Source organism: Lotus japonicus, chromosome 3 (assembly GCF_012489685.1).
Source record: "Lotus japonicus ecotype B-129 chromosome 3, LjGifu_v1.2".
NCBI lineage: Eukaryota > Viridiplantae > Streptophyta > Magnoliopsida > Fabales > Fabaceae > Lotus > Lotus japonicus.
Genome location: NC_080043.1, coordinates 29,253,475 through 29,278,049, shown reverse-complemented (window position 1 = coordinate 29,278,049; position 24,575 = coordinate 29,253,475). Strand labels below are relative to the sequence as shown.

Here is a 24,575-nt window from a genome sequence, read left to right as displayed (position 1 = left end):
TCCATGGGATTTTGCAGGTGTATAGAAATTCTGTACTCTTTTTCCTTAACCGGGTTTTCCCAAGGGGGTTTTTCCTGGTAAGGTTTTAACGAGGCACAATTTCTATACTCGTCCCTTAGGAAGGGGTGGGCTTGAGGTGGGGTACTTTGTTAGTAGGTGTTTTTCTGGTGATCGTTTTGTATCAGCTTTTACATTTAGCGTCTTTGTTTTTTGTCTCTTTCCTTTCCCTCTCTATATTATATTGGGTTGAAGTACCCCTTGTACTTCTTTCAATATAATCTCATTGGCTTATCAAAAAAAAAAAAACATTTTAATGCATGTTTTAAAGTCTTTTACTTAAATTCATCTAGAATAAACTAATCTGAAAGAATACATTTTAATTAAGTTATTTGGGCTCTATGTTAACCGGACATATTTTTCATCTTTGATAATTTCCTTCATACTGTTAGCAGTAATGCTGGCCCAGTGCAATCGATATTAAAGAGGCCAAGACAAAAAAAAAATATATCAAAAGCCCAAATATTTACAGAATTTTATTTAGTTATGGTGAGATATTTTACTTGCTTCTAGAATATTAATCTACATAAGATTTTGCCCCACACACACACACACACACATATATATATATATTATGTCTATAGATTTTGCTCTCTATTTGCCTTTTGTTTTTCTAGTACTCCATTATGCTTTAATTTTTTTCTGGCTCTGTTTTTTTTTATAAGTAAAAAATTATATTGAAAATAAGTATAAGGGGTACTTCAACCCAAAATCAAGAGTAGAAATACAAGAAGAAAAGGAAAAAGTTACATACAAGAAGACAAATTAAAAAACCCCCAAGGAGCAAGGCTTGTTAAGATGTGCCTCTTGCCATGACTCTATTGCTTTCGTTTTATCGGGAAATTAAAAAACCCCCAAGGAGCAAGGCTTGTTAAGATGTGCCTCTTGCCATGACTCTATTGCTTTCGTTTTATCGGGTCTCACAGATAAAGTGGCCCACCTTAACATCCAACCACCTCCTATACCCCTCATGCTCCACTTAACCTATTTTTACCTTTATCGCCCTTCTCTCAACCCCTCCTGATTTTCATGCCCTCACGCAACACATTCTCAAAATACTTAAACTGCAACTAAGTGTCTTTGGTGAAGTTGACCCTCTAGATCGGTTATTCCAAGTAGACCAATTTTTCATGTCATATCTAAACCCTTCAAAACAATGTTAAGATATGATTTCATTTTATATGAGAGGGGGAGCCCTAAGCCGGTACATATGTGTTCTTCTTAGAATCTAGATTGGCAGCCCTCCTAATGCTCCTCGACAGTGTTAGCATTGGTTGGCTTGAAAGTGTGGTGGCGTTGGCCTTGAATGTAGGGGGAGTATCTGGAAAAGAGAGTTTGACGCTCAAGTCAATGTTTAAGCAAGGAGAAAATCAATGAGTCTTTGAAGAACTTCAATAACACTAAGAATCAATAACATGTTATGTAAATGAAAGATAGAACCTGTATTTATAAGTCGGTATATGTCTTCAAAGTCTCTGCGGGTGTAAAGGAAATCCTTAAGTGGAGCTTCCGAGCGCATATTTGCCTTGGTCCCTTCATGCTTTATAGGTTTCATCTTGGCCCTTTGTGAGGCTTCTTTAACACTTTACTAGTTGGACCGAGGTGGTCTAATATTTATGAACCATGTCATGTAGGTCGCCCTTACAGTGTCTGCTTAAGAGCAAATCCTTTGGGTTGGTTGCAACGTCGTCATGCTTTAGGAGCCCCCAGCTGGCGCGTCATCATTGGCATGTCAAGTTGTTGAGCCTTGTTGAGACGCCATTGTAATGTCTTAGAAGTCGTCTCTAATATGCCTCTAGCAATTTGAGATGTCAAAAGTACATAAAAGTCTCAAAAACCTAGGTTTAAAAAGGATTTTTACGTTTTTTTTTTCACTTTACCTTGACCCATGTGTGCCAGTCTTTGCACAAGTGGGCATAACTTCAATATTTTAGCTTTGAGCACTCATCGTATAATTGCTTGTGCGACTTTGTTCATGGTTGGATCTGATTAAAATTTAATATGTTGTGAAACAACATATGGATCTCCAATTTGATAGGTCGAGTTGTAAAAAAATGTCGGTGTAAGGAGAATGAGCCCACACAAAAAGCAACCACGTCACTTCAGTGAAAACTGCAAAATAGATAAGAATCAATAAAAAATCCTAAAATGCTAAAAATGTAGATTAAGAAAAAAATGCAATAAAAAGAATAAAGTGAATATGCTAAGAAAGTACCCTCATATAACCAGGTCAACACTATCGACTCAAGCGATTCTAACAACTTTTTCTTCATGACAAAACTAACCTATATGAAGTCTTTCATGCCTACCAGCTTGAGCAAGACACATATTCCCTGGATCCAGCTTGCGAAGATCCAAAGATCATACATTTTCATATGTCTTGATGTATGGGTGCTCTTCTTCATTTTAAGTTTGTACCAAATCGGGTTTAATTAGGTTCAGATTTTCTGGTCTAAAAAACTTCATGCATTGACACTTGACACAATGGCATATAATACATCCCTATGACAAATACAATGGTTGTTCCTTATACTTGTCAACGAAATTTTCAACTCCTAAAGTACACTCATTTTTTCACACATCGATCATTCCCTCGTACAACCTATCATACGTACATTCATTGGATCTAATTTTTTGCATGTTCACGCGATTAATTACACGCGACTAATTACACGTTAACTATATAGTGTAGGGGTAGTTTACAAAATTTTGCCAGAGTCTCCCGTAAAATACGAAAATCTTAGGTTTTTCAATATTTGTATTACTAAAAACTAGCAAATCCAGATATCAATTCAGTCATTTAACTCGTCAATTTTTTTTCTCCACAATGTATAACCCATATCCCCTTCGGAAATAATTTTTTCCATTATCAGTTAATAATATCCCATTTCATATACTTAACAAAATATTTACAGCCGCATATCTCAATATTGGTCTCCAAGAAACATGGTGTATACCATGATTAAGCATAAACTCATTTAGCAATAGGAATTGTATGCGACTGAGATTTAATCAAGTAAGGGAGAGATGAGATTTAAGAATGTAATATAACCAAGCATAGAAAATATTTATTCTCAAACTGTTGTTTTTTGGACAATTCAAGATTCAATACAATAAGTAGTAGATCCACAAATACACATGCTCACCATATTGAATCTCAAACAAAAGACTTGAAGAAGGGAAAATCTAACCTTTGTAGTAGCAATTAATGAGACACTCAGTGAGGTGTTGTGTGTGAGAGAGATCTGGGGTGAAGTCTTATGCGAGTGGATTTGGTTAGAAATGAGAAAAGAAAAGAATGAGAGAAAGTCACGAGAGCATTATTGAAAACCAAGGCCTTTTGAGAACTGAGGTTGTCGAGTTTTATATTTGATCTGGGTTGGGCAGGCAATTTCCATTTGGGCTTTGGTCAGATCTGGGTTGGGGGAGGCGACTGAGTTCAAATTTAGGCTTTTTTAAGATATGACCAAAACTGAGGTTCAATAGTTTTCTCAATCTTACATATCTCTTCCTCATCATTCACCTTTCCAAATAATTTTTTGTTTTTCAACCCATTTCAATATCTAGTTCGTCTCTTCTCATTCCGAAAAACATTAGTTTATTGATGGAAAAAACCAAAACTACAGATAACAGTGAACTTGAAGGACCAAAATAAAAAAAAAGTATAAATAGAAGACCAAAAACTCAATTAAGCCCGTTAAGTATAAAATATACTAGTACTTTTTACCCGTGCGATGCACGGGGATATTCATTTTTTGGTTTTTGTGTGTGTTGTTTTTGTTAAATTTGTTTTTATTTAAATATATTTTATTGATTAAAAGATATAAAAAAAATTAGTTTATGAATTCTTATGTTTTCTTTTAATTAAATATGGTGAATTGGTTTGAACTAATGAGGAGCAATCTTGTTTCGTTGCGGGGAAATAAGAGGCCAGTTCAAAGCTAAGTATATATGAAGTGTTTCATCATTTAAATAACCTTCATTGATCAGCAAGCGGAAAAATATAAAGTAAAGTCTGAATACACATGATTATCCAGAAAAAGTTAAACACACAATTAAAGTAACATTTTTGTAAAAAACATCCTCTTCATATTACATTGTGAAATACTTCTTTGTAAACTACATTTCAATTACTATTTGAATTACTGTCATCACCATCGCAAATGAGGATTTTTAATCCTTTACGATGGGTGACTCTAGAGAAGGCTACATATAACTGGCCATGTGAAAACACCGGTTTTGAAAAATATCACCCTACACTTTTTAGGGATTGTCCTTGACTTTTGTTTATTGTCATGGCAAAAGAGAGCGCTATAGGGAATTGTCTCCTTTGAAACTTTAAAGGAATTCTCCTATCTGATGGGGTTAATGTTAATCTTGGTATAGACACCCTTTTTCCGGAATTTGTTCCTGATATAACCTTGCCTTCCAAAACATATTTGCCCATTTCAGTGATAATCAGACGTTTACCATTGCACAATCTAGCTGATTGATCGATGTTTCTTAAAAGCATCACTGGAGCTCTTTTTTTTTTTAGCTTTAACAGATGATTAGGCAAGCCTGAAGAGTTTATTGTGTTTAAAAACTCTAGAGTATGGATATCATCTGGACTGTCATAATTGTCGTATGATGAACATGTGTTATCGACACTCAAATAATTTTTCTCATCTGCAGGCAATAATGGCATCATGTATTCATTCAAACTATCAACAATCTCATTTGTAGGAGCTAAAATAGCACGATCTTGGAAATTTTTTGGATTTTCGTAGTTCTGAAGGAAAGACGGATAAGTAGAGTTGACAATAGAAGCCATTGCATCACCTGAATGTGGGATCAAAAAATCCTGAGGGATGTCTAGGATTGTTTCATCTTCTATCTGCTTACCTGCATTTTCATCTCCTATGCTTAATATCCACTATGAATTTTTTTTTATCTCATCAACCTCTGCAGCTGTTTTTCCCGTTTGCAGCCTCATGTTTTTTGTTAATGTAAGCACCTGGTCATGATTCAAAAGATAAGAACTATTGTTATAGCTGAAGTTATTGGTTAATTTTTATTTGTTTGGAAGTAATTGATCAATTTAAAAGCAGACATTTTTTTTGGAGAAATGGCAATGTACCCGACAATGATCCCAAAGATAAGAAGCATTGATGGTGGTGTGGACTATATCCTCCCTTCTACCTTTAGACATTACTGGTAAAATTTGCCTAAAGTCTCCACCTAACACAACAACTTTTCCTCCAAAAGGCTTGCTGTTGCTGTTTTTATTGGTAAATCTCATAATATCTCTTAGAGTTCGATCCACCGCTTCAAAACAATGTTTGTGAGTCATGGGTGCTTCATCCCATATTATGATTTTAGCTCTGATGATCAATTCAGCCAATGGACTTCCATGTATAATGTTGCAGGTAGAGTCTTCATCAACATTGATTGGAATACAGAACATGGAGTGAGCTGTTCGACCGCCAGGAATGAGCAAAGCTACAATTCCACTTGATGCAACTGCTAAAGCAATCTCTCCTTTAGATCTTATGGTTGCTGATAAGGTCATTAAACTGACTAAATAAAAAAATAACTGGAAAGATGTTATTAAAATAGGTAATGAAAAGTCACATTGATTGCATATTCTTATACTTATCATCATAATCATAGAAAGGGGTTACAAAAGAAAACTGAAAAGATTCGGGAGTTTCAAAGGAATTAATAAATTATAAATTTAAAATCTTGAATATTATTAATAAATTGAAATTTAATGTGCCTTTTTAATGCCTTAAATACCTCTCAACTTGTACATAAAAATTCTTACCATTTTATTTTCGAATTAAAGATAATAAAATAGCGTTAAAATTTATTTTCAAAAATAACAATGAAACACTTTTAAAACAAAAAAAAATTTAAAAGGGTATGGAAATACACATTAAAATAACCATAAACTGGAATAATATAAAAAATTAATATCAATTTTACACCATCAAAAAGTACTGAAAGGGATTAAGCTAAATAAAAAAAAGAATTAAATAAAAATAAATAAAAGATGCAGTTTTTTTTTGTATCAGTTTCTTCTCACGTGCCTCCACATGACTGTCATGGCCATTATCTTTTAAAGGCTTTGTTAATTTTACATTGCTAGATAAGTAAAAATCCAAACTAAATTTAAACTCACAGTAAAGATTCAAACAACTAACATTGAACATTGGATCAACAAACCAAATACATAATAACAATCTGGGAAAAAGTTTTAGAACAAACTCATACGAATCTGCCAATTGGAATTGACATAACTATTATTCAGAAACAAAATTAAACTTTCACATAGCAGCAAGCCTTCCGATTACAATCCCATAAAATTATCCAAAAACAATAGACACTTCAACAATCTTCTCTGTGATCTTTGTAAACTTAAAGCAATACATATCTCATGCACGAACCCCATTACGTGTACAAAATTTCTTCCAGCCTGATCCAATCCTCACATCTTTCTTGTTTTTGCTTAGCAGCTTGCACGTAACATCATCACCCACACGCCCTCTAAGCTTCAATGGAGAAACTCCAAATTGACGAATAAACACTGCAATTTTAGTTGGCAAGGCCTGAAAAGTGAAAAGGTTCATCAAAACATGAATATAAAATATCAACGAAACTAATGAACAAATAGATAGATATTCTGTGATGCTCACCACATAACTTCCAACAGTTTGGGTTTTTGAAAGTGTTACCACACATGAAGGATTTTTATCTTTAAACCAAAACACAACAGCAGAACCACTTGAATTTTTGTAGAACTATTAAGATGAAAACATATAAGAGAGAGTAAAACAACAAAGAAGCGCAATTGACCATTACCCTATTCATTTCGTGCAAAACTGCAAATGCAAAGGGAGGAACAGTGTTGGACATGACAGAATATGAATTCATTGAGTTAGCCAGGATAGATAATTGGCTCTGTCTTTGATGTCTATGCACATACTATTGTAACTATATATAGAGCTCAAGAGTGTGCATCTAACATCAAAGAAAGGAACCAAAAGGCAAGAATTAAATTAATTTTAATATACTAATAAATATATTAATTTATGTACCTTTAATATTCAATTGTAAGCTTCGCTAAAATTCCCTTGAGATTCCATCACTTTGCTAACTCCCCTATGTTTTAAATTAATCAAATCATTTCCACATTATTACTTGTGCACAACCCCTTCAACTTCAATCTTTTTAATAGATTTAATAGTGTATAGTAATAAATATTTAAATTTATTAATTTATGTACCTTTAATATTCAATTGCAAGCTTCACTAAAATTCCCTTGGGATTCCATCATTTTGCTAACACCCCCTATGCTTTAATTTAATCAAATCATCTCCATATTATTGCTTGTGCACAGCCCCATCAGTTTCAATTTTTTTAATAAATTTAATGGTGTTACACAGCCTCTAGTTAAAACAAAACAAAGAGACACAATATGAGCTTCATAATTTCACAATTTAGTGGAAGGAATTTAGAAAGATACACTGGCAGTCCTAGAAAGTTAAGGAAACCAAATCTGTTAAAAATATATTGGCTAAAAATAAAACAGAAAAGAATCATGTATCTCAATGGTAGTATGATTTATTAAAATTTTACATAATGCAAGTGATAATACAGAAGCTGAACTACAAATTTCGAGGAAGCAAAAAGATCAATAAAGTTATTAGTTAGTATCTTGTAGTGAATGAGTTGGGGAAGTTAGGAGTAACTGCAGAGTGCTTAGAAGAAGAAACAGAGACCTCAGAAACCATCTTTCTTTCTTTCTTTCTTTCTTTCTTTCTTTCAATGTGTTGTGCATGTTTTTGTAACATCAACTCAAATTGTCACCCCGTGACTGTGAGTGATTAAACTGTCAAATAATGTGGATGAAAAAAGATTGCAGGCTTTCAGGAATATTTTGAAGTAAATGTCATGGCTACAACATGTGAGGTGTGTATAGCCAAAACTATGTGTTGCTTTTTGGCTGCTTTTGTTCCTGGTTGTTGAGCCACAACACTGTTACCCTACAAAGTGTTGAGGCTTCATATTCTAATCATTAATCAAGTACCAATTTTGTCCTTGGATGTTGGACATCACATTACAGAAAATTGAGTGCAAAATTTGCATATAGTATGTGTTTATATCTTTATTGGGTTTTGAGTTTTGAAATGATCCAAATTAAAGGCTGAAATTATGGCTTTAATATGTCCATTACTCACACAGTTACTCATAATATAGTAACCAATAGGTTAATTTGATTTTAAGAATGCTCTTAACTGAAGAATTAAGTTTGAGAGTTACAAACGAACTTCAAAATTTAAACTAATTGAAAGAAAGATATAAAAAATTGCCCTTTACAGATACAAAAATATAAATTCCTATACAAAAAATTAGATACAAAATATAACTATTTAATATTTATAATAGATCCACAATGACAACTCAAATCTTTCCAAACATTAAAAGTGGAGGTCAAAGTCTACTTTCTACAAATCAATATCACAATACCGATCACACACCAAAACAATCAAAAATGGTGACAGTCTATTCAACCCTATGAGTAAACCTAATTTCATATCAATAATAATTTCACTGAAGGAAAGCACATGCGGAAGCCTGGAGGTTGCAAGCATCTTCATTCATTGACCACAACGCCACCCAAGTTTCCCAAGGAAAGTCCAAATTTCACTTTTTTGGTAGATCTCAGGTCTATCATCACTACGGTCCCTTCAAAATCACTTTTTTGATAAGTAAAAAAAATTAAGAATTTGATCCAGAGTCAGAATAAATAACCAAAAACAGGAAATTAACAACCGCCAAACTAATATTCATACATCACGGATGATAATTTGGTTATTTCATATCCATAAGCTTAATGTAATCTAAATTGTAAGCAATATATCCATTATGATCACCTGGTTTAGGTCCTTCCAATGATGCTACATTATAGCAAATACTCTCTCTATCTCCAGGCTCACACCAACCGCTGAAACTTGATCTGAACCTAATATCCCAACATGTGTTCTCATATCAGTCACTACCAACAATTGAACCATATACGGATGAGAATTTTGCTATTTCATATCCATAAGTTGAATGTAATCTAAATCTATAAAAAAAAGTCACATAAAAGGCTAAACATTTCAGACTTAATTAACATAGAACACTAAATTAACACATAAATTTTCATCTGCAAGTAGTGTTTGAACTTTGAATTCTACCTGCTAAAAAACCACAATATATAATATCCCAATACACTCAGCCCAAAATCAAATTGGAGCAACTGGAAAAATGTTTTGGCTGAGGCATGTGAACTAAGAAACACACTTGAATCATGAAAGGTTGTGAGGATAGACATTTGGTTAATGTGTCATCTAACTGCACACTTTTGTGTCAAATGACATGAACCATAAAAAGTGAATTATTTCAAGAATAAATCTAGAAACATCCTATCAAAAACATTCAAGAAAATGAGGGGCCAGTAAGAGAGAAAACGCATGCATAGAATCAGTATAGATAATTTTGACACAACTTAAGCTGTTTTGAACATAACAAAAACAAATCCAAACACATACTAAAATGAATAGAGTACAATCATAGCTACATACAATCAATGAACAGATCTAAAATCTCTCCGCTTACAATCATACCCGAATGAATACAATCATGCTGATTCCAAACCAAATTGTAGATTTTCAAATGATCTAAGAGTTGTATCTTATAAATATAGTGGAAACATCAAGCTAGTCCATTTATTAGCGATAGAACTGGGCCAGAAATTGCTGACTTGTAATGTGTTATCACTAAAATTTGGCTTCTTATGTTAGTGTGATAGAACCAAGCCAAGAAGAGGATAGAAAGAAGTGTTTACTGTAGCTAAAGTGATAAACCCCTGAATATTCGAGACATTCAGGTATCTCAGTAACCCAATTACAATGATCCCCCCAGGATAGCCAAACCTTTTGTCTTCCACCTGTAGCATAATGTAACCCATGGTAGAAATCAGGCTAAAACAACCCATTAAAACATATATGAGAACATAATAAAATAGCAGAGATAACATTTACATGCATCAAGTACTCATAGATCCTAAATGGAGAAAATTCAATATTAACAATAATTGATAGAGACAAAAAAAATTGGGCCTTTCAGGGACAACAGAGAGAGAGAGGGAAAGAAAATTCAATACCACAATCAAGAACAATGTAGAAGAACGACACCAATGCACAAACTGGAACCCCATAATCCCAGCAAAGGCGCACCCAATCTGGAATATCAGATCAGAAAAAAGAGTCAATTGTTTGCGATAATCACCGTTGATAAACTCTGATTCCAACTAAGCTAGTAGCATTACTATATATATGAACATAAATTCACCTAAATCAGCAAAATACTGCACTTTAAGGAACTAAATCTAAACAGATAAGGAATCAAAAAAATGCCACAGTAATCACAAATGACGAAGAAACAAAATTGCAAACCTATAAAGGAATCCATGTGATGGAATCGTCACCGAACTCTCCCGCAGAGATCTAATTGTACTTCGTCGACTCATGTAGCCTTCGTCTAGGCCTCAGGCCACGTCCATCGTCCTGCGAAGATTCAATGATTGGTTACTTCCGCTAACCTACCCCAAGAACTTGTCAGACACCAAGCAACCAAACTTCAAGCATAAGTGACGGAGTAAAAAAAGAATCAGATAATTTCTTTCTAAATTAATAGAACAACACCACCAGAGATCAAATACGTACCTAAACGATGCAGGATCATGTACCTGATATGCAACAAACATGTCTTGAAGGAGCTCCAAAGAAACCAATCGACCACAAAAGAAGATACCACAGCCAATATCTCTTCCAAAGGAGAAAGTGGGGGCTGATTCCTAAATCTGAGATCGACAGAGGGAAGAAAACGTCATGGTAAACTCAAATCCGCGAGGCATATGTTGGGGGTTCTCTGTAGGAATCGAAGTGGGTGGGGGAAGTGGCGGTTCTCATGTGGGCGTAGAGGAGGAGTGTGTTAAGGGGCATGTAGTTGCAGATGAAGCCGATGATGACGGTGTTCCAGACGGCGGTGGAAGGGCGAGGGTGTCGAGGAGGTACTGGAAATCAGAGGCAGACACAGAAAAGCAGCAAACACGACTTCTCTATAGAAGGTTTTAAACGATTTAAAACCTAAAGAAACGACTGAGAGAAGGAGAAAGGGGAAGCGTTTCTCTTTTGTTGAAACTGAGAAGGACTGAAACTGATACAATTGTGAATCAACGGCTGAGATTAAATCTGAGTGAAATAAAATGTTTTTTTACAAAAATATCCATGCCCAGCTTTAATAGCTTTTGAATTAATTTGTTGAAGGACTTTTTTGCCCCCAAGACTGCAGAAACTCTACTTTTATATATATTATTATAATTATATATTATATTATATTATATTATATTATATATATATTATAGATAGATAGATATCGAAACTATATCAACATCACTGTGTACGCAAAACACCAACTTATTTGACATGATGACGCATGTCACAAATTATTTGACCAAAAATTAGTTTTCTATACTGTTTTAATTAAATTCTTAAGGTCTATTCGAGAGTCTTTCTTCTTAGTCGACCAATTCAAGATGTTCACAATTGTTAAATAGATTTAAGTGTATAATCATATTATATTGAGAATGGATGAGTACAAGAAGACTGGTATTCGTGCGATCAATAACCCAAACAATTCAACATAAGAAATAAATAATTAAATATTGAAAGCCTCAGTACTCTTTTGAGTATATGCTCAATTTTAAAGAGTAATATTTACTCACACTCATTTTATTTTTCACTTTATTTCCACATTAATCATTTATATATTTCTCTCTTTTTGATTCAAATATATATCATTCATATTATATAGATATTTCACTATATATATTTCCCTATATATATATATATATATTTTTTTTTTCTTCTTCTTCTTCTCTATATTCCGTTTTCACTAAATGTGAGTGAATATTGAAACTTTTCCCAACTTTGAATTTGTTCACTTTGTTTTGATATGTATACTTTATGAACGATCACATTAAGTGAATATCGCAAGAATCGTCATTTATCAGCATGAAATTGTGTGGCAGTTTAAAACGACCACATACACATATATGATAATACACACATGTACATTAAATTAAATAGACACTTGATAGATATTGAATTTTATACCCGATATTTACTCTCCTATTTTAATTTTAAAATATGTATACCATCCATTAAATTTAAGTTGTCAGATGAACTATCAAATTATGTTAAAATTTATAAAGTCGTATAACCTTTATATATACTTACTTAAAACTCTTGATTCAACAGTTTGACTTTTACATTACATCATATATAGGTAATATAATATTCTAGACGTCAATAAAATGTTTTCCTATGTTCGTTTGCCGGATGTAGAGATCGATCATAGAATAGTCCAAGATATAGCCGAATGCCGACCACAATCTCATTGGCGTGGGGATTCCGGTGACGGCGCTAGCGTCAGGGGTCAATTCGTGATGCCGCAGCACGAACCGAAATTCGTGTTGCATGTCCCGGCGGGTCGTGTGATCTAGTTTGGACGAGATTTTTGATCTGAACGTGAGTTTTTGCCATATGTAAAATGATTGTGAAAATGTTTCTAAAAAATGATCTGACTTTTTCGAAGAAAACCCTTTCAAAGAAAATGATTGTGAAAGCGATTTCTCTTGAAATAAAATCTCTTTTGAAGAAAATGTTGATTGTGAAAGCGATTTTTCTTGTCCCTCAAATAACGAGTCCCGATCGGTACATGCGGGGTGGGTACATTTCCAGGTTTCATCATACCTAGCGATGTAGACATGGCGCTGCTCGATGCTTCCATTTGCTCGCTTGCCTTGGCATTGCGGGGTGTGGAACGTTTAGTGGTGTTGGGTCTACTGTACGTGAGGGTGTATGAGTTGTGTTTGGGTTGTTTTTGCTGGCTGGCTCCATGCTTTTGCATCGAACGGTTGGCATGCAATCCTGTTTCAAGTGAACGTCCCTTTTAGTTGCGTGACTGCGGTTCCTGTGCTGACTACCTCTTGAATGGTATTCGTGTGGCTTGTCGGATTTCGTCCATCCAGACCTCCTCGAGGGAGGGGGTTCTGGGGGATCTCGAAGTGATGCATGTGTTCCACGTTTGCGATTCATTCTTGAAGCAATTGTGGCGCACATGTTTTTGTTGCTCTCTCGGATGCGGTGCATGAGATGAAACATGGGAAATTCTCTTCCATGCAGTCCCTTTAATCTTGGTTGCCTTGAATGACACTTGCCTCCGTGACTTGCTTGCTCTCCACTCGTGGTTGCATGCAAGCGCCGATGAGCAAAGTTGTTAATGGATGCTACCTGGTTGATCCTGCCAGTAGTCATATGCTTGTCTCAAAGATTAAGCCATGCATGTGTAAGTATGAACTAATTCAGACTGTGAAACTGCGAATGGCTCATTAAATCAGTTATAGTTTGTTTGATGGTATCTACTACTCGGATAACCGTAGTAATTCTAGAGCTAATACGTGCAACAAACCCCGACTTATGGAAGGGACGCATTTATTAGATAAAAGGTCGACGCAGGCTTTGCCTGTTGCTTTGATGATTCATGATAACTCGTCGGATCGCACGGCCTTTGTGCCGGCGACGCATCATTCAAATTTCTGCCCTATCAACTTTCGATGGTAGGATAGTGGCCTACCATGGTGGTGACGGGTGACGGAGAATTAGGGTTCGATTCCGGAGAGGGAGCCTGAGAAACGGCTACCACATCCAAGGAAGGCAGCAGGCGCGCAAATTACCCATTAAATTTAAGTTGTCAGATGAACTATCAAATTATGTTAAAATTTATAAAGTCGTATAACCTTTATATATACTTACTTAAAACTCTTGATTCAACAGTTTGACTTTTACATTACATCATATATAGGTAATATAATATTCTAGACGTCAATAAAATGTTTTCCTATGTTCGTTTGCCGGATGTAGAGATCGATCATAGAATAGTCCAAGATATAAGATATATATATATATATATATTTTTTTTGGATAAGGAGTGTTTAATTTATTTAACTTATTTATAAATTATTATTCAAATGGTGACACACCACAAAGAAACAGGGTTCAGCTTAATTCACAGGCTCAAACCCCACATATATGTAAAGGAAGCAAAACTAAGCATCATCACACATGTGAGTGGATGCTGGATGTTTAACAGGAAACTTATGAGAAACACAATTAACTGTGTGTGTAAATTAAAGCCAACAAAAAAGAAGTATCTAATGATGATAATGGGAAACATAAACGTTGTACTCAACGGTTGTATCACCCGTTAGGTAATCAAAAGAGATGGTGTTAACACGAGCATATCCCTTAGCAAACCGGAAACGCCCAACGCCTCCTACCACCGGCAACTCCCTCACCTTCTCGTTAATTGGGTTCCTCGCCAAGAAGGTGATGCTGCTCCCGTTGTACACTCCTTCGAACAGCACGAAAGTCTGAATCATCAAAAAATCGTACTCTGTTTGAGATGTGGAGACGTAAAAACCCTGAGCCCGCCCCACCAGCTTCGAGGTCCGATTGGGTCCCACCGTCAGAGCATTGTCGATGACCCTAGTCAGACCGAAGGTACTGGTGAGGTTGAACTTAGGGATTGATTCAATGATTGGGATGGAGGTGGCGTTGGCCCCGCCCACGATGTCTTGCCAGTAGAACCGGAAGTGGCTGTAGTTTTCTTTCTTCTCGGTCATCTCACGGTCTATGGAACGCACGAAGAAACTTGGTTGGTCGGCGGTGGCGGCAGTGGTGAGGGTGTGGAAGGAGAGGACGAGGAAGGAGAATATGAGGGTTTTGAGAGCCATGGTTGGAGGTTAAGGAAAAGTGAAAAGTTTGTTATATCTTGTAACTACAACAAAAATGGAATGAAGAGAGTAAGTAGAAAGAGTGGAATTTATAAGAAAAAAAAGGGAGGGGGTAGGTGTGGGTTTGGGCATCTTTGCCAATGAGATGCTACAACTACAACATTTACATATGGAGCCAAAGAACCATGCAGAATGAAGCCTCAATGACCTAACACGTGCCTCGTGGGTTCATGTAGGGCCGTAGGGGAGTTGATTATAGAGACTGTGAGTCTAGACAATGATATCATATTTTTGCTGTTCTTCAAAGAGAAGCTTGGTCATTCCAAGTGATCACTTGGACTTAGTCAATTCTCATGTACTAAAGTTTTTAATTAATACAAGAGCCGTTTGGATATCCATCTGATTAGATATTCTATCAGAAAATATAGGTGAAAAACGGAGAAAAATAACATATCTTGAGAAAAGTGTATGGTTTATAAATGGTTATTTTTCTATTTTCATACTTTTTAATTCAGATCCAACCGAGCTCATAATAAATATAAGATATATCAATATCATGATAGGAAATAATAAATTTAAAATTTTAAAATTTTAAAATTAATACTAAATGAGAAATTCTTCCATACGGAGGAAAGATACACATATAAGTATTCGAAAGTCCAGGTTGCATGGTCAGAAATTCCAGCAGCAAACAATTTCTATGATGTCATTGCGATGACCGGTCGTGCCACTTGTTAGAATATTCTTTATCTTTTTTCTTAACATGAGTTTGATTTGAAACCAACTTGGTTTAATTTATGGATATATATGAATTATGAAAGGCGGTGCTAGCCTGCTAGGTGTAGCATTTTATCCATGTAAACAAATAGGGTATATCATTTATATGCATTTATTAATTTAGTTATATCATGTTTGGTGTAATTTCCAATATATTTATCTTAATTTAATTCGTTTAGGATGAGTTATTTATTGAAGTAAAATAGACAACTTTAAAAATATATTTTTTTATTTCATTTTATATAAGAAAATGTTTTACATTTGAAATGAATCAACCTCATAACTAGAGTTAGTTAATTGTTAATAAAATATTAAGTTTCTTGTGACAGTAGCTTACTCTATTTGACTCAATTTTATCAACAATTATTTTTGTGCACAGCCATCATTGACCGAGACTTTAAAAAGAAGAAATAAAAGAAGTATTTTTTAACACATTAATTTTTATTGAATGTAATTCACTTATCAACCAATTGAGTTGTTTTAGAAGTTTAATATTTTGTCATTTAGTAAGTGAATGGTAGTTCGATTCCGAACTCTTATAAATGAAAAAAATATTATTGGTCAGTCTATTACTACTTAGTCTGCTAACTGTGCATCGAGAGATTTGCACAACTATTAATTATAGAGATATCTTGATTCACAAAAAATATGAAATACACTTTTGGAATAATCAAAACATAAATATTTATTAGTAATTGATATGTAAAAAATACAAATTCAGTTAATAATAATAATAATAATAATAATAATAATAATTAATAATTAAACATTGTCATTTTAATTCTTTGTTTTTAACATGGTGGGGCAAGCCCCGAAAAAACAAAAAAAGCTATACTATAGGAACACTAGGCGATGCCAAAGCTTCCACCGTGTGCTTATACAATAGACTACGACATTCAAATAAAGGGACATCAAGAGTGTGACTCCAAATCCAAACACATGGGCATGCTGAGCTAGGTAATTTGCAACTTTGTTCGCCTCACGAGGGGTAGATTGGAACTTCACCATCATCTGAGGAGGGATCACACACCGAATAACACTTACCATATCACGATAAGGATGTGCTACAGGTTCGTGCGTAGTCAAACAAGCAACCGCATCAGCAGAATCACCCTCAATTACGACCCGTTGATACTGGTATCGAGCACTAATATCCACCGCAGTTCCAATAGCCCATAGTTCCTCTAAGAGGACACTAGAGGTAACTAACCGCTGGCACAAACCACGAATCCATCGACCATCGTAGTCTCTCAAGACCCTTCCACAGCTGGCTTCCCTAGTGCCTCTCACGGATCCTTCCACGTTGAACTTCAACCAACCAATATCCTGAAAAAGCTAGCACAAGCTCGTCCTACTCGACAGTCCAGTTTGAAAAACCTCCATATTTGTTGCTGTATCATCGAACCAGATAGATTGAGCAAGGCAATGCACTGTTGTTCCATCCCACACGGATTGCTCAAAGATGACTGAGTTTCGCATCTGCCAAAAACTCCAGCACGGCGTGGCGAACTTCTGGCTCCAATTCTATCTGCTACGATGGTGTCGTGGTTGAAGGTTCCAAGTCAGCCACTGCTCAATATCCAACGAGAGAAACTGAGCTGGAAGATTGGGACCTTAAACCTCTTTCCAAACCTGTAACACTCGCAAAAAATCTCTTAGCGCATGAAGGACTGATTCTGAAAATGCACCACAAAGCGGGCATAAATCATTATCAGATAAATGACTCGGCAAACACTTTGCATTAGTCATTAAGCCTCCACTAAGAATTTTCCAAAGCAGGATTTGCACTCTCTCTGCTCCCTTCTACTTCCAAATCAAACGCCAAGTGAGGCCAGAATTCAGAGGATCCAAATGATGAGTGAGAAGAGCATACGCTGATTGAGTTGTGAAATCCCTAGAAGTTGAGTTGTGAAATCCCTAGAAGCTATGCAAGCCCACACAACCTGATCCTTCACATCGCTTTGCAATACAGGAAGTGAAAGCAGAATCTCTTGCCTCACACATCAGGGACAAATCACTAAACTCTGATACATGCCAAGACCCCGAGTTACTTTCAACATAAGAAGCAATCACATCCTCTTGCTTACCAAACGGTACTGGTTGGACCACTACCTCTTCTAAGACGATGCGCAATGGAACCCAACAATCTTTCCAGAAGCGGCTAAAGCAACCATCACCAGCAACCCATCGAACACCCTCCATAAACTGGTTCCAAGTGCCACGAATCCCATGCCAAATCGTCGACTCAGAATGCTTACTTTGGACCATTGGTAGTGTAACGCCCCGATTTTCGAGTGTCACTTTAGTTACCTATTAAAGTAAATATGCAATATTTTCCAAAATATTTATAAACACGAGTATATATTTTTTCTTTTCAAATGTATTTCCAAAACATGTCATGCATACTCCCAACTACAAAGGGATTTACATCAAGCCTTGAACAAGGCGAGTATCCGAAACCCCAAATATAAAATTCTGAAATCGTTATGCAAGCTTAAACCAATAATGGTTAGCTCTCTAACTCAAGGCTCTAACTCTACACCCGACTATATTCTTCAAGTCTTCCACAGTTCTTCAAGTTCTCCTCTCTGACTCGTACGAAGGTCAAGCTCCATCGAAGATTCTCCATCACCTAATAGCGTTAAGCGCCCAAACAACAAGTAGCAAATAGAAAGGGTTAACTCCATGCCATTACCACGAGTGAAAGAGAAAAACATGCTATTCAGATTTAAGTGCATAACATGGCACATACGCTAGCAACCTAATTCAAAATAGATGATGACATATATTCAACAATATAGATTTAAATCAACTATCAACAACCTCAACTATATTTCTACTCAGATATCAGTAACTTAACAACCTATATATTAACTCAGATATCAACAACTTAACAACATGTAACATTTATTCAGACATCAACTTAACAGCATATAACAACTCAGATATCCACAATCTCCACAGTATAGAATCAAATCATATGACCATAATCTCAACAATATAACATCAAATCAAATAACAGCAACCTCAATCTATAACATCTAATCAGATGTCAACAACCTTGACAATATAACGTCAAATCAGATATCAATAATCCTCAACAATATAACAACAAATCAGATATCAATAATCCTAAAAAATATAACAACAAATCAGATATCAATAATCCTCAACAATATAGCATCAAATCAGATATCAATAACCTCAACAATACAACATCAAATCAGATATCGACAACCTCAGCAATATAACATCATATCAGATATCAATAACCTCAACAATATAACATCAAATCAGATATCAATAAAACCAACAATATGAGTCAATGAATAGCGTCTCGAAAGACGGGACAGTCATGTGAAAACATCCACTCCACTGCCACTTAACAGCGTCTCGCAAGACGGGATAGTCATGTGAAAACATTCACTCCACTACCACTAAGTAACGCCTCGAAAGACGGAACAGTCATGTGAAAATATCCACTCCACTGCCACTTCAAGCAAATCAAAACATCTCATCCAACTCAGTAATCACTCAAACAACAATCTCAAAATCAATAATCAAATCAGGATAACCACATGTTATTCATATTATCAATCAACATAAATCAATTCAATTACATACCAACTCAGTTCAATGACATAAACCAGTAAACGGCCGAAGCCTCTCAGAAAACGGAGACACACGTCTCAATAAGTTCACTCGGCCGAAGCCTCCAGAAAACATTTTCCCAGTTCAGCATAATAATCAAAATCAAATGCCAATCCATATAAACATCTTCATCTCAAACGCATGCAGTGCGATAAATACATGCAAGACTCAAGGACGCGCTAAAACTGAGTTACCCTAACCTTAGCCAATTTCTCCATCCAAGCTCAACATCCCAGTCCAATCCAAAATAAAGCTCCCGAACTTAGCAAGTTCCCCGAGCGTCCTTCTCAGTTGTGAAACCTCGCCAATTGTTCCAAAGTCTCTTTCCTCAGCTCAACTCGTTCCAAACCTTAAGCAAAGTATCATTGCTTAGTCGCTAAGAAACAAAACAACTAATAACACTATCAAAACCCGAAAGAAGCTTTCGAAGCTCTAGAGTTCGACATTTAGGTACGAATGGATAATAAGACATGTTTTCGCTAAAATGCGCATAACTCGAGCTACAGAACTCAGAATGACACGAAAACAACGCTAAAATTTCGAAAATTGAAAGAGCTACGCAATGGCTTAGGTCATACAGACCCAAAAATTATTTTTGGACACGATACCCTAACAAACAGGTTTCGGCCACTTTAGAAAATAGGGTTTCCGAAGTTTTTCTTCGATCTAAATCAATTCCTAGGTATTCTTAGGCGATATCTAGGTCAGGGAATCTCTCAGAAAAATTATCGGATCGAAAACTAGAACAGGGGTATTTTGGTCAAGATTTTTAGCTCGGAAACTCAAAATCGGAAATTCGAAAAATAAATTGGATGAGCGTGATCCTAACGACATTTATAACAACTAATCCTACTGACTCTAAGCTCAGACGAGAGTTTTTGATTCAAAAAGCGGAACCTCAGTATAAAATGGGTATTTTGAGCAGAATTGAAGCTCGGCGGCGATTCGGCGAGATTCGGCGAAATATAATCCGCTAGAAGTATTCTTGGGTTGGTAGAGAATAAGTTTAGACACTGAAATCAAGTTATTTGGACAGTTTTACAAAACGCTCGAAACTTTGAGCACAGAAAAACATAGAGAAAAGCGACAGAATTTACGATCAGAGGTAAGGAAAAGCATCAGTACCTCGAGGCCTACGTATAGCAACTGTCAGTGCGACGATCATGCAAGAAACAACGAAAATCTTCCTCCTCCTTCTCCTCTTGAAGCTCGCGGGTTTGGATGGCAATGGTGGAGAGATTTTTGAGTTTTTTTGCTATTTATAAGAGATGGAAAACGCGGAAAAATGAAAATTTCGCGATTTCGATTTTTTCTGCACATTCCTCTGTGAATTATAAGATAGAATCCGGCGACAGAATTTCATAACTCGAAACAGGTTTCTTGGAATTTAAGCAAACGATTCACTAACGGTGTTAATCGATTTAACCTGAAAAGTTACTTTTTGCAGTTGATGTTGGATGACAAAACTTCCTTTTGAAGAAAGATTGGAAACATGGAAAGAAATGGGTATACGCGTGTGGAATCTTCATTTGAAGCTTCGAATAGAAAAAGTCTTCATCGACATTTTACTTTAAGGTTCTTGAGCTATCAGGGATTCAGTTTCGGCAACTTCCGAGAATTGAAATCGGTCTTTCATACAGTCCAGGGTTTCGTGTCGAAACACTTGTCAAGGAAAGGAATAAGAGAAATTCTTATATTCCTCTGAATATTTTTGAATATCGTTTCTACAGTGCTTTAAGAGCAGATTAGCCAATTACTAGCGTTTTTGCCCTAAGGCGGAAGTGAATAAGACTCGTGTTATAACCTATAGCGACTATAGAACTATTCTTAGTCATTCCCTGAACTTTCTTTCTCATTATACTAATACGAACATCAAACATAAGTCGAGTTCCTCTCACACTTAAACAGAATCCTATGCGTGAGGTGGAAATTAATTAATTTAGGCTTAATACATTAGAAGGCCCCTGTAATTGTAAAGGGAATCAAATCCAGGGCCTAGAAAAATTTTGCATCAAATTGGGTCCTTAGGAAATTTTTTTTAATTCAATTAAGGCCAAAGTGTGTCAGCCTTCAATTTTATCCCAGTCATCAATTCCACGTGGCTTTTATAAATTTTTTTAATTAAAAAAATTATAAAAAATTAATTTTTAATTCCAACTCAATTATTTAATTAGAAATTGTTTTTTAATTACTCAATTCCAAATTAAACCCAATCCCAATCTTCCCCCAAATTAAAACATTTTCACCCCCAAATTAAACCCAATCCCAATCTTCCCTCAAATTGAACCCTAACTGAGGAGAGAACAAGAAAATTCATTCTTCTTCTTCTTCCCCACTCCCACCCACCCAACAAACCCAGAAGCTTCAATGCTGCACCTACTTGATTTGTTCAAGCCTTATGGAACCATTATATCGGTTGAGGTTCTTGCCTTCTTTCCATTTGTTTCATGTGTTGACTTGTTTTTTGATTTTTCTTGTTCATGTTATGGGTCTTCACCTCATGTTTCTAGCTAGAAAAAGAAATAACAAAGGTTGGGGATGGTGCTGGGGTGGAAAATATGGGTCTTCACCTCATGTTTCTGGGTTATACCCACGGATGTAGGCTTTTTGGGTTCCAGAACAATGGGAGGAGGGTAAAAGGTTTGTGGGGTTGGTTTTTGGGTAAGGGGAAGATATTTTTTGTGGATTGGGGTTGAAGATGAAGATGATGGGTGATGTTGAATTTGTAGTTGTTTCTGGGTTTATTTCTGGATTTTTTTAGTTGTTTTTTGTGGGGTTGATTTCTTGGTAGAGGGAAAGGTTTTTGGTGGTTTGAACTTTGAGGATGAAGATGAAGATGGTGGTTGATGTTAGATTTATTGTTGATCCAAAGAATTTTTTCTTTCTGAATTTGTTGTTGTTGATTCCATGGAGATGGAGGGAGATAAAGATTAAGGATATAATTAGGATCAAAGTTAAATAAATTGTAATTTTTTAATATTTTTATTTTTATTTTTCTCCTTAAATAAATGAGATGAGTTGGAATTAAAAATTAATTTTTTATAATTTTTTAATTAAAAAAAATTAAAAAAGACACTTGGAATTGATGACTAGGACAAAATTAAAGTGTGGCACACTTTGGCCTTAATTGAATAAAAAAAAATTCTTAGGGACCCAATTTGATGTAAAAATTTTCCAGGTCCTGAAACTGATTCCCTTTACAATTTCAGGGGCCTTCTGATGTATTAAGCCATTAATTTATTTTAATTCTAAAATCCTGGGTCTTACAGGTAGCTCACCATCGCCACACCCGTATTTGCTGCGTAACACTTGCACCCATCATGCATTTGGTGAAGAAATCATTCGCCAATTAATTTTCATGAACATGGCCTGATTAAATTCATGCATATGACGCAGGCCAAGACCGCCAAATGACTATAGCTTCTCCCCCCTTCATGCGCACCCCAAATGAATCTCCTCTGGTCCCTTTCTAGCTTATCGCACAAATACTTCGGTAGCAACATAGTCTGCATGCAATAAGTAGGTAGGATGGATACCAGCCTACCACCGATTGCGTGATGGTAATCTAGCTAGAGAAGCTGCCTTCCAAGAAGATAAGCGTTGTTGAGATTTCTGCTACAATAACTCATATGTATTGAAATTATGGCAACCGTAGGACAAATATTTTACACTATGTCTATGACATCTTGTAGAACATTGCACAATACACAGCAAACAATTTAGTAATTTAAATAACAGAATAACTAAAGATCACACAAAAGATTGTTAACCCAGTTCGGTGCAATATCACCTACGTCTGAAGGGTTTTCACCCAAGAAAGATAATCCACTATTATAGAGAAATTGTACACAAAAGGTCTCACCAGAACTGCCCCAGTTCAACTACCTTTTCTACCTATCTCTACCTGTGGATTATTACCTAGGTCTCCCTCTAAGTATGAGAAACCCCTCTCACTTTCTCTTACACAATCACTGCCATAGTGATTGAACTCTAATAATAAGAGTGAAGATGATCTCAAGATCAAACAACACACAAAACAACTCTCAGCCTAGAACAATAACACAAAGCTGCTGAGAGCACAATTACAAGTATGAACTCACAAGAGTAAACCTAATTCACTCAACACGAAGCACACCTAGAAACTAGGTTTCTGTCTTCATAAGTAGCAGTCGACTAGGCCTGTCTTCCATGGGCTTGAACGAGCACAAGAGTCCATACTAAAATCAGGAATTTGTTAATGAAACAAATCTGCATAAAATCTTCAAAGATCCATTTTTCAGTAGCAGATAAAAACTTCCACATAATCTTCAAATCAAACCCCCATGAACCGGGTTTGATCACACTAAGAATATTCCTTGACGGCGCACAGAAGCTTCCAGCAAAAACTCTAACTTGAATACAAAGCTTCACAAATAAACCAACCAACTCACAGCAGATACTCAGGGACAGATGTTGTAACACCCCGATTTCGGTGGCGTCACTTTAGTAACCAAAAGAAAAACTTAAGCGGAAAAACGTGAATTTTTTTTTTCGATAATATAATTAAAGACAGAAACATTAAACTTCTCAATGAAAGATAAAAGAAACTAATATACATCTATATATATATACATGCCCAGCTAATACCAACCACGTCGCGAGTAACCTCCAGCGACGGGTGACAGAAAGAAAGTAACGCCCAAAGACAATATGTACAAACCAAGGTAAAACCTGTGTCCGCAACACCATACCTCAAAAACTGAGAACGAATTGGCCCAACGGCCTAAGAAAAGACCTCCTAAGTCCAACCAGCTCTCTGTGATCTCCATAAGAAAACCACACAAAAAGCTACCGGCAGGAAACTACCCTGTCCCAAAACTGAAAGCATGACGGTCAGAGCAACGACACTACTCCTACACTAATCCCAAATCGAGGAGCCCACACTAGCACTCGATCCTACACGCTAGCGCGGTCGTCGTCCGAATCTACATCCAGGACGACTAAGTCGACATACACAACACTACCCTCTCTATCCACCCTGATGCGCTCTTGCACTGGTCTCTCGGGCTCGGGGCCCGGACCAGGATCCTCGATGACAGCAGCAGTAGACGAACTGGACTCCGTCGAAGTCCCACCCACTGGCACCTCCTCAGAGGGGTCCTCATCATCCGAAGATGATGGTGATGGTGGTCCTCCCAAGCCGGGTCCACAATGCACGCCGGGC

The 24,575-nt window shown here is 36.1% G+C and overlaps 1 protein-coding gene, 1 long non-coding RNA gene and 1 pseudogene across 3 annotated transcripts; all 3 read right to left on the bottom strand.

The window, feature by feature from the left end:
* Positions 1-737: 737 nt before the first annotated feature.
* On the bottom strand, positions 738-3,449 carry LOC130748307 (uncharacterized). Of its 2 annotated transcripts, XR_009022641.1 has the most exons (4): positions 3,249-3,444; positions 1,938-2,169; positions 1,498-1,852; positions 739-1,378 (listed from the first exon to the last, which is right to left on the bottom strand). It is a non-coding gene; the product is annotated as an uncharacterized LOC130748307 (long non-coding RNA). The 2 variants fall into 2 exon arrangements; XR_009022640.1 differs by having other exon boundaries at positions 738-1,378; positions 1,498-2,169; positions 3,249-3,449.
* A 695-nt stretch (positions 3,450-4,144) lies between these two features.
* On the bottom strand, positions 4,145-5,389 carry LOC130743912 (uncharacterized; annotated as a pseudogene).
* Positions 5,390-14,140: 8,751 nt separating this feature from the next.
* On the bottom strand, positions 14,141-15,023 carry LOC130749416 (dirigent protein 19-like). The gene has a single exon (XM_057602771.1). It carries the CDS (start codon positions 14,942-14,944, stop codon positions 14,363-14,365), a length of 582 nt encoding a protein of 193 aa, XP_057458754.1. The 5' UTR covers positions 14,945-15,023; the 3' UTR covers positions 14,141-14,362.
* Positions 15,024-24,575: the final 9,552 nt, after the last annotated feature.